General features: G+C 35.0%; 1 protein-coding gene across 1 annotated transcript; it reads right to left on the bottom strand.

Annotated features, from left to right (window-relative positions):
* Positions 1-541: 541 nt before the first annotated feature.
* LOC120113590 (probable transcription factor KAN4) lies at positions 542-3,118 on the bottom strand. The gene is made up of 6 exons (XM_039134691.1): positions 2,454-3,118; positions 2,273-2,349; positions 1,997-2,033; positions 1,502-1,600; positions 833-923; positions 542-714 (listed from the first exon to the last, which is right to left on the bottom strand). The coding sequence occupies exons 1-5, from the start codon at positions 2,866-2,868 to the stop codon at positions 886-888; spliced, it is 666 nt and encodes a 221-aa protein (XP_038990622.1). The 5' UTR covers positions 2,869-3,118; the 3' UTR covers positions 542-714; positions 833-885.
* Positions 3,119-16,690: the final 13,572 nt, after the last annotated feature.

Here is a 16,690-nt window from a genome sequence, read left to right as displayed (position 1 = left end):
GGATTGGATCCATCCCTTTTCAGATTTTGTACGTCCTAACTGTTTGCTCATCTTATTGGGCCAAAATCACATGATTAACGCTTAAAAATCATTATGATACCTGATCATATTTAATTAGAGTAACTATTAATAGTATCAGATATCCTAAGGTCTAATATTACATATAGGGTTTATGCCATAGATATTTTCCCACTAGGGCTTGACCCACTGGTTCATTGTTGGGGACCCTCCTGGAAGGTATCAAATAGCAAGGACCATAGCCATGGCCCAGAAACGTCAGGATGATTGCTGGATTTTATTCTATTTTTCCGCAATGCCATCAAAATTACATGGAACCAGAAGCCTTGCACGACACTCACAAGACTACAGCAAAACGTTTTCATATTTCGTTATTAGAATCTGCTCGTCGACACATTGATTCACCTTTTTTAGGTTTTTTCTTTTCATTCCAAAACAAAATTTAAAACAAGCTAGTTCAAACAAGTTAGATATTTCGTCCCCCAAATGACAAGAAAAGCAAATAAATTAGCTGGGCTTTTTTTATTATTATGTTTAACACTTGGGAAGGGTTAACTCATTTGAAGACTCATCAGCATAGTCCATTTGCCAGCTCGGCCTTCCGAGGGTGAATTTTAGGTTAAGCAACGGCAAAGAGCTGGAATCTAATCTCTCCCTTCTGTCCGACACATGAAGCACTTTATTGTTTCCATCCACCTATAGTGAAAAAAACAGACCAAAATTTCAATATTGATGCGATTGGCTATCAACACAATGATAGCTTAATCCAACTTTCAACGTGATTCGGTTTTTGTTTTCAGTGCTGCAATCATACCTTAGCATCGTCATTTGGCTGTAAAGTCAAACCATTTCCATGACTTGATATGCTCAAATTATTCGCCTCCATTGATGATAACCACGAACCGCTGCAAACAAGGAAATACTAATAATTAGTGCTACGAAATAATGCATGCTCCCTCCACTTGGAAGATGAAAACGTATATAAGGATAACCTAGTTTCTTAAAATAACATATTAAAAAGGTGCTTATAATTACAATGCTCTCTCTATGTAGAATTTCTTCATTAGTTTTCACACGCACACATATATAATGTAACTCCAAAAGCATGCTTTTATATGATTATATATAGTATAGTAAGCCAACATATAGGGTGCTTTTTGTAAAATGTAGCTGCGGAATTCCCGTCATATTCTAGCAGCATTGAGATTTGAGCAAAAAAGCCTTGACTTTGATTATCTTTATGAGGATTAATACATTCATTTCACATCTAACGGGGGAAAGATTAATATATATATATATGGAACACGAGAAAAGACTTTACAATTACCTAAAAACCCTAAGGCCGTCTTCGTTAAAATTATTTACATGGGACTCTAGTAAATTGTATATGTGTATGCATACGATCGTAAAAATTAGTCTGTTCTTTTTTTAACTTTAGGCGACAGAAATGAAGAAGGAAATCAGATGGAGGACATGGTTTCACCTTTGGGTCTTTGTGGCGTCTGTTGTGGTGGTGATGTTTTACCATCTAAATCAACAATCCCTGACCTTTGGATTAAACTCATTTCTGTCTGCACTTGACCTGAAATACCCATAAAAGGTTGAGGCACTGTTCTTTCTTTTCCAGAAAACAAAACAAATAATTCATATTTAGATTTGAGATCAGTTGAGACTCAAATAAGTCTAATAGTTTCAATAAAATGGTTTTGTTTTAGTAGGGGAAGAAGTGGATCAAATGATAGAGTTGAGACTCAAATAAGTCTAATAGTTTCAAATAAAATGGTTCTGTTTTAGTAGGGGAAGCAGTGGATCAAATGATAGAGTTGAGACTCAAATAAGTATAATAGTTTCAAATAAAATGGTTCTGTTTTAGTAGGGGAGGCAGTGGATCAAATGATAGAACTTGTGTCATAGTTTGTAACCGAACAAACTAGAGAAAATAATTGAAGAGAAATAAAAATGGTGGAAATCCAATTACCTGATCCTTTGTCAGTGCTCTTCACTGTTCTATACATCTGCATGAACATAGGGGGAAAAACCCAAAGAGACGAATGAGTAGAGAAAAAAGTCCACATTGTTGAGATTACCATTTGGATTCCATTTTGTCCTTTCCCCTTGTTTCTCCCATACCCACTACAATTGAATCATACGGAAATACAAAAATAGAACACGATAAAGGAGCCAAAACAACTTTGACAGAATCATAAAATAAAAACAATTCTCATACACATTTTGTTCAAAGAGTAAACCCCACCTGCAAGTGACTCTTCACGTGAGCTAGGGTTAGATCCTTGACATTCATCAACTCTAAGACAGATTTCGGTGTTGCTCCTGTGATAGTTGCCGATACAAATATATATATATGTGTAAACTTGTTATGCTTTTCTCCAACACAGAAAAAAAGTTGATATATTGTAGAGGTGAAGTATTATTACTTTCATGGCCTCCAAGAAGCTGGACTGCATGAACAAAATGAGCATGGAGGGTCGTAGTCCATCGCATCCTGGGAGCCCTGATGCTTCTTCTCGCTCCATTAATATTTCTTGAACTTCTCTTGAAATCACGACCGTAGATTTGAGGTTGATATTGATAGTGATGATAATGGTTAAGGTTGCTGGGTTGCTGGGAATTAGGACCGAGATGATCAGCCATTTCAAACCCTAAGCTCAACGTGAGCTCTCCAGGGTTACAATGTCCATTTTCGTGGATGAAATCGCTTCCACTGCTGCCGGAATCAGTGGTTGAACTCCTTGAGAACCCATCGTAGGCCATTTCCTTGGCCTTGCAATCTGAAAGTGATGGTGGGCTAATCTGCAAGGATAGATCAGGCAAGGCCGTGGTTCTCAACATAGTGTATATGAGCTTAGGCCTTTGGGTAAAGATCTTAATCGAGAAAACAAAAGACCAGAAAGAAAAAAGTGGAGTGATTAGATTATGAGTGGGTTATGATGTGCATGGATGGTGTTGGAAACAAGAGAAGATAGGCTTTTTAGTAGGATCCCTCCAGATCAGAGAATAAAAAAAATTGCAGGAAAAGAGAAAGAAAGTAGCAAAGAGTTTTATTTATTTTTCATGGGGATGATGGGAAAAGTTAGTAAAAAGGGAACGTCGAGTATTTAAGGATGAAGAGAACCCTTTGCTTCACCTTGAGAAAGAGAGAGACTGGGGAAATGAAAATAGCAGGCTAGCAGGTACATATTAATGGTCGTTTATGCTATGCCATTGCAATGGTTGGGTTTCGAGAAAACCATAAAAGGGACCTTTTCATATTCAAATTTTAATACACAAATTCTTACTACTCTCTATACACTCTACAGCTATTACTTTATATATATATTGGAATATTTGGAATACATTTGTTAATTATTTAATCGAAGTGCACACGTGGCTTAATTTATTCTCTTCTCCAAAAGTTCATTGTCTAACACATGGTATTTATATTTAAGTTGCTCTTATGTTGATACTCATTTTATAAAGATTTAATAAAATAATAAATTTATTTAATTAAAATCATTATAATAATCGTTTTCGTTGGTTTACACGAATGATTTTGAAAACAATACATAACTTATCTTAAAAATAAATAATTAAATTATATCGAAATTAAATATAAAGATTAAATCTCACATTTTAACACAATAATAGTAATATTGGAATAGACGCAAACTATACGGAAAAATCCATGGTTAGAGCTACATAAGAAAGTGGACATGTGGATCGAATTTAAGATGGGATTTACATCATCTAAATTGGTAGAGTCTAATTTGGAATTCTGAGGAACACTTAAAACCAAAATTCGGGTATATTTAAACCAAACACCACCATATTTGCCAGCTTGGGTGGAGTCTAATATTTAAACAACACAATAAAAGTTTGGGTTAAAGGAAAAACCAGTGTGCTTATCCCGATTTGCCAATGCGCATGGAGCTGTACATGTGCACTGCCAAGAGGGCTAGGAAAAGAGAGTGGGTGGGGTGTCCACATGCATCTGTTTGGCCTATTTTCATTTATGTTTTCATTGTTACTTTCCTACGCGTCCACACGGATTATTATTTGATTTACCTTTTGTGAAAACCTTTTATTTGAATCATAGTAAAGTATAGCAATGGTCCCTTGACTATAAGATCTTGTTTTATTGAGCCTCTTGACTATTAAAAGTTACAAAATAAACTCTCGACTATTTTCATTTATAAGGAGTTGCTTTGTTAGTTCCCTCAACTAATAAAAGTTATAAAATGGTCATCTAACTATTTATTATGTCAAAACTTATCCTTTTTCGTTAAAAACTAACGACAGACTGAGTTGTTCATTAACTTCTTGATTCAAATATGATAAAATTTGATCATAATCTTAAACGACTATCATACCTCAATCGAAATGTTACATCCAACTCAAACGACCATTGATTTTCTTTTAAAATATGACGAGTTTAAAATATAATGAATAATCGGGTGACCATTTTGAAACTTTTAATAGTCGAGAGACTCAATAAAGTAGTATTCTATAGTCAGAGGACCATTAGTGAACTTTACCCTTCAATTAATAACTCCACACGTATTCTTATTTCTTATTTAAAAATAAAAATTAATTAAAATAATATATGTTAACTTTATCGGAATTAAAAAAACTTCACAAATAATAATAAGATATAGATATATGTTAAAAAATATAAGATGATATTGTCACGCCCTCAGAACCTTCAAGCCCAAACCGTCGGAATATCAGAGTTATGGTTTGATGGGTCGTGCGACCTTAGACACTTCTTAACGCTTCTTGGTCTTCTCTGCGACTAATTAAGCCTTACCCAAGCCTAGTGAGCATGCAAACTCACAAAGGTTGGAACCAAGCCCTCAAGGCTTCTAGAATTGCGGAAGATTTAACACGAACGTGGCTACTCCAACCCACCAAGGTTGGATTATCGTGTGGAAGTGCAAACACAAGTGTGGCTACTCCTGACCACCAAGATAGGCAACAACACAAAGAGAATGAAGAGCAAAGAACATTGAAAGTATTGAGTAAATGCCTCAGAGCTTTATTACTCTCCAAATAGAATGAATGGAATGGATTATACAAATGAGGATGAGAGGCTCTCTATTTAAAGTTGAGCTCCCTCTCAATCAATAGCCCATATTGTTTTACATCAATGGCTAAGATTTGCCCAATTAATATAAAATACCCTAAATCAAGGATTTACAACTCAATTATACCTAATTACATCCATTAGTAGGATTCTTTCCTTAGATAGGTGTTCACACTGGATATGGTAAGATTCTCCTACAATATCTTCCTGATTTGTTGTCTCTTACCATATTTACCGAGCTTCTATGATCATCTTCGGATTTGATGTCACTTTCCTTTTCTATACGGCCAATGTGAACGAGCTCCACAACATTCTCCAAGTGATGGGCCAAGAATGAAAATCTTTGGAAGCCCAATATTTGATCTTGAACCTCTTTATCGGACGCTTGCACCAATGTCTCAGACCCAAAGATCACGGCCTGCGACATTCTCCCCCACTGAACCTAGAGACGTGCTCGTCGCTGCACTCGACGATCCTGGGCAACATCACCTTGGATACTTCTCAATGCCTTGGCTTATTGCGGTCCTCCCATACGAACTGCTTGGCTTGGCTTCTACCGCATGTAACTTCATGATCCCTCGCGCCATACTTCACATCAACTTGGTTACTTTTCGACGCCTCCACTTGCTCACGTCTCCCCATAAGGACTCTACCTCCCATAAAGGTTGTGCTTGCTTCAGCTATTGCCGCCAAGTGATGAAATGGGCTAATATGCCCACAAGTACATTTCTACCATAGGAACCCTTTCCTACAGGTCTTGATTTATCTCGTCTTGGACCCTTTTGGCCCTACAACAAAGTCTTGGATCATCTCTAATCTTTGTTCCCTCTATGCAAAATGCTAGGTATTACTTGACTTACACTCATTAAAGATAACAAATTAAACTCAAAAAAACACTAGAATAGTTTTGAGATGTACCTTCCCCTTTAATTTTGTTGGCATTTACTAAAAAAATACATCAACCCTTCTTACTCCATGAAGTATGGCACTCCTCGCATCGAACCCTTGTCATTAGAGTTCTTTACGCCACCATGCATCGTTACTTTCTCATGGCAAAGTCTGATGCCTCTTCTTGCCTCCTCCCTCTAACACGAAGGTTGGAGCTCACTTCCCACCTTGCAAATGAGTAGTTTCTCCATGGTTACCTTTTCTTTCAACATCTTGGCCCCCTTCGACTCTTGTCTACTAGTCTTTGAAGAATTGTTCCTCACTTAAACATCCTTGGTAAGCCCCTCCTTCAAACCATCTCTTATGATGGTCTCTGAAGCCATGTTCTCTACACGAACATGCTCGGTAAACTCCTTGGACATGGACAACGCCTCCTACACTTGGGTAGTACTCGCCTTGGCAGAAACAAACCTTATTGACTCAAGTCTCATTGCTTCTTCATTCTTGGGTTCGTCCTCTTCTCTGGAAAACTCGATCATGGGCCTAACAATCACATTGGATGACTCGGCTCCCCTCAGGTAATCTTGCAACACTTATGGCATCTTAAGTTGGCGCCCTTCGTTTGCTCGATTCTTTCCCTCAACTTAGCATCTTTGACACTTGAACTTGTGCCAAGACTGCACGTATCTTCCCCAGATCCACCATCTAGTTCATCATTGAGAGGATTTTCTCTGCCACTCAAGGAACAACATTCAATATCTTTTGGCTTGCCTTTATCATGTCAATACTCTCGTCTTTTGGCTTTACTTTGGAAGTATTATTTTATTTGACTCTAAATTTTTTGATGGACTCGGAGGTTGTCAAGGCTTTAGACAACTCCTTGACTTCCCTTCACTCCAACACTTTCTTCGTCCATGGCTTCAATCAAAACATGAGGTGAATACCCCATCTTCTTCAGTCAAACTTGGGACTTTGAGCTTGATTTTTCTGAATCGACACACATACTCCTGAAGTGTCCCTTTATGCCAGAGATGCCTCAACTTGGACCGCGCCTCTATCCTGGCATATTGTGAGTGATCTTGCTCACTCTGTACCCTCGACTTGATGGTTTTATCTTTCGCTATCGCACCAGGTCCTTTCTTGTGCTCGATTGCTTTGACACTTGTAGTTTTGTCATGTCTCGATCCTGGGTTGACTACTTGAGAACTTGTAGTCGCACCATGCTTACTCCTTGATTCGGCTACTTTGGAACATGTAGCCTCACCAAGTCTTTCTACTGACTTGATTACTTGGATACTCGCAATCGTATCGAATTTGCCTCTGGGTTCAGTTACCTCAACATCAACAGTCGTACCTCGTCTTGTTCCTTGCTTGACAGCATTGACACCTTCAATCAGACTAAGTCTTTTCCCTGCTTGGTAGCTTTAATACTTGTAACTATGTCAATTCCCACTACTTCTCTTTCTCCTATCCTCTTCATGATGGTTGTAAGGTGATGCTTCTCGAGACATCGTCTAATTAAATGAGGATCATCACAGAAGTAACACTTCATCTTTTCCTTGCTCGTCTTCTTCTTCACACCGGACTTAGCCTTGCAATTATTTCTCGATGACTTTCATTGGCTACGAACAGTCGATGGCTCACCTTGTTCATTCGAAGAGCTTACTCTACTATCTCCTAGCTGTACCTTTTTCTGGTCTTCTCCACTATTGTAACTATCCCTGAGCATGGGCCTGGATGACACAATGCTAGTTGGATTGTCTCTCGCAAGCTCGGTCAACTTTCCTACTACAGCTATGGCCTCTGAAACTCTCTGGGCATCACCTTGCTCTCTCCCGAGAATCACCCCTGTCTAAGTCCTTCTAAAAAGGTCTTGAGCGCACCCCATTCACTCATTGCTCCTTACATATGAGCAGCTCCTTCTTGAGCTCATCGACCTCGTTTCTCAAAGTCATCACCTCGGCTTCATGGGCATTACTCACTTAAACCATCTCCAACTCGTTGAGAACTCGATGCGTCTCGTCCTTGAACCTGTCCTCCATGGACTCCAATATATCAAGGTGGGACTCTATAACACCTTGGGTCTTCTTGGCCTCGTCCTCGACTTTTTCAAGTCTCCCGACCCTATTTTCCCACGAAGTTAAGATCTTCTCTAACTTGATGAGCCTCTCTGCGTGGAAAGTCAACCTTCCATCAAATAAGCCCATTTCTCATAAACTGCCAATTCCTCTTCTTGTTCCTCATCAAGACTCTCATCATCTTCATGAGTAAACGTATTGTCTCTTTCGAACATGCCTTGAGCTCCACCATCGAGCCTCACTACCTCGAGATCTAGCTCTTCCTGGTGTGCTTTCACCGCCCCAAGGATTTCTTGCGAACTTATCATGGCATCCCCATACTTGGAAACCGATGATGTTCTCGAGCCCATCAGACTCTCTTCTTGTTTCCCACCATGGCCCTCTTTGCCTTTTTGTGTGGAAACTCCTTTTCTCTTGTGTCCCATCTCAATTAACTTTGTCACGAACTAGTTTAATTCACCCTTGACTAGCTCTAACACAAATCCTTGCCAACTTATTTACCAAAGTAAATTGACTGAACAGTAAGTAAATCAAACTTACCAAGTTCTGCACCTTCCACCATACACTGACGAAACGATCGTTGTGTGCCCACAACGACTCGCTCTGATACTACTTGTCACGCCCTCATAACCTTCAAGACCAAACCGTTAGAATATCAGAGTTAAGGTCTGACGGGTCGTGCGGCCTTAGACGCTTCTTGGTCTTCTCTACGACTAAGTAAGCCTTACCCAAGCCTAGTGAGCTTGCAAACTCAAAAAGGTTGAAACCAAACCCTCAAGGCTTCTAGGATTTCGGAAGTTTAACACCAACGTGGCTACTCCAAGCCACTAAGGTTGGACTATCGTGTGGAAGTGAAAACACAAGTGTGGCTACTCCTGGCCACCAAGATAGGCAACAACACAAAGAGAATGAAGAGTAAAGAACACTGAAAGTATATAGTAAATGCCTCAGAGCTTTATTACTCTCCAAAGAGAATGAATTGAATGGATGATACAAATAAGGATGAGAGGCTCTCTATTTATAGTTAAGCTCCCTCTCAATCAATAGCCCATATAATTTTACATCAATGGCTAAGATTTCCCAATTAATAAAAATCCCCTAAATCAAAGAATTACAACCTAATCCTACATAATTACATCAATTAGTAGGATTCTTTCCTTGGATAGGTGTTCACACCAGATATGGTAAGATTCTCCCACAATATCTTCCTGATTTGTTATCTCTTTCCATATTTACCGAGCTTCTGTGATCATATTCGGATTTGATGCCACTTTCCTTTTCTGCACGACCAATGTGAACGGACTCCACATCATTCTCTAAGTGATGGGTCAAGTCTGGTGATCTTGACAAGCCCGATATTCCATCTTGAACCTCTTTATCGGACGCTTCCACCAATGTTTCGGACCCAAAGATCAAGGCCCGCAACAATATACATATATATTTTATTAAATTGGGATTGAGATGAGTAATGCCAACAAAAATATCAATGTGTGCCAAAGGTCAATGTACATCAACTGATTTGACTCATTTATCAGCCACAACTCTACATCCAAATTTAGTTACTTCAAGTATAAAAGGACGGTTTGCATGTTTATAAGTTTTAGTTATAATAGGGTTTATTGCTATACACACATAAATCAATTATTATAACTATAAAGCACCAAATACTTAGTTAAATATAAATCGACACCAAAAATATTTACCAACTTTATTTGAATAAATTTATATTTGAGTAATTAGTTAATTATTTTTTAACCATAAAGTCACTTAATTTGTATATTAGACAACAACTTTAAATAAATAAGTAATAACAATAAATTAATGAAAATAAAAGACTAAATTTTAAAAATCTGAAAAATTTAGGAATTAGAAAATTATTGAACTGCGAGGCCTCATTCCCTGTAAATAGTACTTGGCAACAAGAGGGGTATAAAAAAGAGGGGATAAAAATGCATTGATTTCTGAAAACAATTGTAAATGATAAAAACCAAATCAGGAAACATCAAAAATATGTCGTCGGACATTATTGACAATTTAGTACCCTATGTGCATTAAATTATAATATGCCCATATAGTTCAATTCTCTTCAAAATTTATTACCGGTTCAAATTTAGTTACAACAAAAAATTATAAAAATTTTATTAAAAATAATCTTAGGTGATTATAAGATAATATATGTTCATATTTTTTAACTATTGACAACACATCTTATAAATACAATTGTTCGAATTCAAAATCCTTAAAAATAACATTTTTTATCATTGAAACCGTGATGTTCCTCGTAAAAAAAACTTAAACTATCATTCAATTGATATTAATTATATATATACAAAGAATAAGACAATGGATGGGGGGAAAGAGTAAAATTGAAATGTGAAAGGGGGCGTTGAGAACACGTAAAAGAAAGCTTAAAATGAATGAAACGGGTAGCATTTGTCTAATGCGTATCTATGGTGATGCCCAATATTCCCTCTCCGTGTCTTGTAGTTGCTGTCGAGCCACACCCGCGCGTGGAAACCCGCAATCATAATAAAAACACACAGCCATATTCCCCGGCGTCAACATGGCTTCTTCTTCGGTTTCCCGTTTTATTTGCTGATTCCCCCCCCCCCCTTCAATTTATTATCAATTATTTCCCGACCCAAATGCCTTTTTTGTTTAATCCATTTGAATTTAAAAGCAGATTTGTTTGTTAATGTATATAGTTTTGGAAGCCATGCAGGATCAGCGGCTGATGCGCTCTAGATTCTCCGGGAAATGAAACTCTTTTCCTTGCTTGTTTCTCTTTGTTTATTAATTAAATCCCTTTTGGTGTGGGGTTTCGGTATTGTTAAATCATTTGCAGTGGGACAATTAATATCCGGTCAACATGTCTCTCTATGCCTCTCTTGCTTGGGGTTTTATTCCATATTCCATGTGTTTGTTTTTTAACAACAATTCTCATCTATTAAATAATTTCAGTGATAAATAAAATATAACTTTTTAAAAAATTTAAATTCGAATAATTATATCTATAAGTTATATATACGTTAGCAATGATCTTAACACGTTGCAATCTATTTAGCTACCAAATTCTCGTTAATGGGTATCTCATTTTCTTACCACTAACACTACATCAACTTAATATTACCGTGCTGAAGATAAAAAAAGAAATGTGTATATATTCCAAGAGGATATAGTTCTACATGGTGATTCGTGAGATTAGGTTTATAGGGCATGTGTTTGCTTCGAATTGCATATATATATATATATATAATATCACCACCTTCTCCCACACTCTTTAAGGTAGAGAGAATTTGCAGAGCAAAGTAGATAAAAGAGAAAGGAAGGAATAACCGAAATTAACGCCGTTTAGGCTGATGCGCTCCACGACATTACATCACATGATCATTATACCATAAACAAAGCAAGAATAAATAAACCCCTGCTGGCTGGCTGGCTGGCTGGCTAGACCTGGATCACCGTGCCTCCCTATCCCACATCGTTTCCCTTGGTTGTTCTACAATTTTCTTCTCTCTCTCTATTTGCAGCAACTAGAGGGAAGAAAAAAATAAAGTAGTGTAACTGTAATTGAAATGTTAATCATAGCCATTCATCAATGTATTATTAATGTTAAAACTAGCATTTTAGAAATATCAATAATTGAATTAATAATATATAATTAGAAGATATGAATATGAGATGGTGTAGGCAACTTTTTGTTCGTAAAAGGGATAGGTTCAATTCAAGAGAGTTCCCAGGTAGCGTGAAATATTTTTGTTGAGAATGAAAAGAAAACACTAATTATTTACTTTCTTTTCAGAAAACCCCCCATTTACTAAGCGGATTAAGTCAAACCTAATCAACCCTAACAGTAGTGCTTTAGCTGTTGAGCTCAAAATAATTTTAAAATATTGTATAAAAATAATAAAACAATGAAAACGATTTTAGATTGAGGTTGTGGCTTGAAATCTTATACTATAATTCGTATTTTACATGTTGGCGTTACTATCTTGGAGACCTCACTAATTTAATTTGTCAAACTTGATTGACAGTATTTGACTAACCCACATGCTGAAGAAGGAAAACAAAGTTTTATAACATTTATGTTTACCACCTAATCAGTAGATTCCCTCGAACACTCAGCATTAATTAGACTTGGCAAATTTGATCTGGACAAATTATCCAACTCATTTACAAGAATCGAGATATGAAATAGATTCGAATATGATGATATGAATTTGACCTAAAATTCGTAAAATCGAATCGAATCGAATCGAAACATATTGAATTTTAGTCAACCAGAAGTAATTCAAACCAAACCCGAATTTCCCGAATAGGAAGTAACCCGAATTTTATTTATCCAAATTCGATCTGAACCAAACATTTATCCAATTTTAACCCTATAATTGAGTTAAAGTGTATTAAATTCTTAAATAACTTATTAAATTGGTTCTCAATTTATTTAATCAAATTAAGAATCATTAACGAGTTAATTGAATCATATGTCTTCAATCTATCACCCTCATTTTAAATTAGACCTAAACTTTTAAATATTTCAATTCATCCTTAAACTATGACTGTTATTCTAAATTAGTCCTCAAACTTTGAACATTTTATTTTCATCCCAAGATATGATCTTCATCCTAAATTGGTCCCCAAACTTTTTGAATATTTTAACTTATCCCTATTCGTATATACTAATCACATCTCTTGTTAATAAAAATCATCAGGCAAGTTATATTATTATATGTTTGAAAAATATTAGGTTAAACTATAGTTAAATGGATTATTGGGACTACTAAAATAACTTCCCAAAATTCACTAAAAGGAATTTTCATTGTATATGAAAAAAATATAGTATTTAAATTTAATATAAAAATAACTTATTTTTATATTACATAAATAACTTTTTTTACAATATAAAAATATTTTTCAATTATAATTAAAATATTATCAATGATAATAATATAATATCATTTATATATATATAGAATATATTTATTCAAACATAATAGTATATATTATTACATTTAAGTTAATAAAATATTATATTTATAATTAAACATTAAGTGTCTAATTTAAAATTTTAATAGATAATAAAATTTAATTAAAAATTTTGTTTTCAATAAAAATAGATCGTACCATGAACTTTTCAGTCCAAGTCAATAAAAAATACAAACTCTAACATATCTTATAGGTCGAGTTTGAATTAAATTATAATCCATAAATAATAATTTTGAATGAAATTGAACATAATTGATAAGATTTTTTTTAAAATGACATATTTTACAAAAATATATCAATAATTCTATATATACTTGATTTGGCTTATACCAAACTCAACTTGAATCGACATGAAGATCCAAAGTTGACTCAAACAGAAAATAATTGATCAGATATTGATGGACCCGAAGATCAAACGATCTAATTTGATCCAATGGAATCAACCGATTTGATATTAACCTGACTCGATACTAAAACTGACCAACTTAATATAGACCCAATAAAATAAAATAAAAAACCCAAAATGATCCGGCTGATTTACTATAGATCTAAATAAAACCGAAACCCGAAATGACCCGAACTTGACTCAAATTAAATCCAAACTGAAATTACCCAAATTGAACCCGATTCGAATGCCTGTTACCGCCTCTGGCATTAATTGAGTCAAGCTTATTAATGGAATGATGAACTTAGAACAGGGTTGGCGTCTCAATCTAAGAAGTATTGGATTAAGTGAAAACCGATTGATGCATGTAACTATAAACTATCCTCTCTCTATCGTGAATTTAATGAATTTGGGGATGACCCGATGAGAGTAAGAAAGGAGATGGTAGCAACGATATTAGCTAGGGAAGTTCTACGCTGCGGCATGCCTAATATACGGACTAAAGAAAAGTGTTATTGATTTTGTATTATTTTAAATAATAAAACGTGAAAATTGACCGAAACATATTATTTCTACTGGGTTATTATTATCAATTACCGATATAGGTAATAGCGGTAGAAAAATTCGGTCAAAAAATAATGTTTTTTATAAAGCGCTACTAAAACATTATTTTTTGATCGGATTTTTTCTATCGCATTTACCTATCTTATTTTAGCCGTTTATTAAATTGGGTTCGTGAACATTTCCCTATTAGCTTATGAACCGATATGTAAACGAAAAGTGGAAGCCTAGCAATGAAGTTCGTCAGAAAATAAAAAGGCGGTATAAGTTGAAAACTGAAAATTGTAACTTAGTTTTTGGGACATGATTGTTTGTTATGTTGTACTTGTGAAATTAGAAGAATATTATAGTTATAATGGTCGAAAATTAATTGATAATTATTATATATTTGGTACATTATTTCGTATATAAAGATCTTAAGAATGTTGGAGTAAAATTCATATTTGTGGGCACATATGTATAATGTATAATGTTATCATAAAATATAACACAAAACTAAGTGATCAATTGTGTTACATGTTATATGTATTAAGTGTCATGGAATCAAAGCGTAGATCAGTGGCAGATCCAGGAATTAAAAAAATGGGGTCCAAAAATAAATATTATAATATTCATTAATAAAAGAAGTTACATAATTAAAAATCCAAAATACAATTCATTCAAAAGCACAAAAAATTACTAAACACTAGAAACAATTACAATTGTTCTCGATGAGCTTTCATTCCTTGAAATCGTTTCAAGATTTTTTTTTCATCATCGATTTGGACAAGAACATCTCTTTCTATATAAGTGACCAAACAATCATTTAGAAATTGACCACCTATGATATTTTACAACTTATTCTTCACGATGTTCATTTTAGAAAATGCTCTTTCCACACTTGCAGTTGCTACGGGGAGAATCAATACCAACTTTATGAGCAAATAGACTTGTTGGTACACTTGATGCTTCTTTGTCTTGACAAGCTTCATGGAAAGTTCACCCATATCTTTCAATACCCAAATCTATCATCCCTCCGCATATCAACAATATAATTATCAAGTGATCAACAAGGGCTAGTCTATCAACACTTGTAAATTCATCGGGATATAATTCAGCAAGTCTAAGTATTTTGTTTGTCAAAAGAAGAAAAATTATCAAGTGGACTCAAAGAAGTCATACAAGTCAATAACTCTATACTTAGCTCATCAATCGGTTGTTTAACTCTTGAAGCTGAAGATTAATAAACTGAAGATTAATAACTCCCAATAACACTTCAATTCGAAAATGATGAATATTAGTAGTATCCAAGTGACAACGTTTCTTTATTCCCGGAGGAGTATACACAACATCCATATTAAGAATATCAATGTCATTCTTGTTACAAAATGAAGTGATTGTAGCAAAAAAGGACTCCCACTCGTTTTTCCTCTATTTGCAATCTTTCTTTAGTTAAAGTAACAAGTGAGATAGCATTGATAATATCTTGATCTTTTCTCTGTAAAGCTTTGTTTAATTCATTCATAATACCAAATATTCTCTTCATCAAGTGAATTATTAAGCTATTGGACTTATTGACTTGGGCTTAAGGATACAAGCTTCAGAGCCTATCCTTAAGTCGGCTTCTTTTTGCTAGTGCATAAAGTAAGCTATATGGAAAATAATTTTGGGAACTACTGATGGTGTACCGAAAGGGTTTAAACTATGATTTTCAAAAAGTTAAACTCTTTTACGAATTTGTGAGATTACTGGACTATGATTTGTACCTATTGTGATTTTATGGAAATGTTGGGACACACTGAGCCTAGCTCACCTTTTGAAAATGTTTTCCCCTTTCAGATACTGTTGGTAGATACCTTGGTTCGAGCACTTGGAGGATCAACATATCTCTTGAAGTAAATCAGATTGTAATGTTTTTATCTGGCAAGTTGACTTATTTTGGTGACATGGACCTTATTTTAAAATATCGGATTTTATAATGATAACTCTTTTGCTAATACTGCTTGGTTTATTGTGATATTGAATTTGAAGACATGTTTTAAATTAAATTATATTTATTGGTACTATATTTACGAGTTGGATTTTGATAGTATAATTGTTTATAATTTCATGTTATTTATAATGTGATTTATATGATGGAATAACGTTTTCGAAAAATGTTTAAATCATAATGTGATCCACTAGACTTAGTCGAAACGCATAGGCCGGGTCTAGGGGGTTACAAATTGACTCATCTACTAGTATTCCAAAATAATCCTTACCAAGATCTTCCACAATTGCCTTGGTAGTTTCTTTTGCACAACAATTGATAAGCTCTTTTTGAATCGAATGTGCAATCATTTGATTATTTTTACGTGCATTTTTTAAAACAACATTTCCCACATCATCATTCTTTTCCGCAGTCCAATTCAAAAAGTTCAAGAAAATTTCACTTGTTACTTGATTCATCACATTCATCATGACCACGAAATGTCAATCTTTGATGTAAAAGAAATCTCAAACAATGAAGAGAAGTAGTCAAGCGAATTCAGTAGTCACTTTTAGCTTACTCGGTTTGTTGGTCTAAATAAACTTTCAAGAATGACTTAAAGTTCTTTAAATTCTCAAACTTTTGAAAAGCTTGATTATGAGCACTATTAATTCCACCAACATGTTTTCTAAACCGAACTGGCCTATTCCAACCTCTAAATCCATTAACAAAAATCCATCTCCACC

The sequence above is a fragment of the Hibiscus syriacus genome, unplaced genomic scaffold (genome assembly GCF_006381635.1).
Source record: "Hibiscus syriacus cultivar Baekdansim isolate YM2019G1 unplaced genomic scaffold, ASM638163v2 tig00110210_pilon, whole genome shotgun sequence".
Classification (NCBI taxonomy): domain Eukaryota; kingdom Viridiplantae; phylum Streptophyta; class Magnoliopsida; order Malvales; family Malvaceae; genus Hibiscus; species Hibiscus syriacus.
Note: the sequence above shows the minus strand (reverse complement) of the source record. Positions and strands in the feature narration are given on the sequence as shown.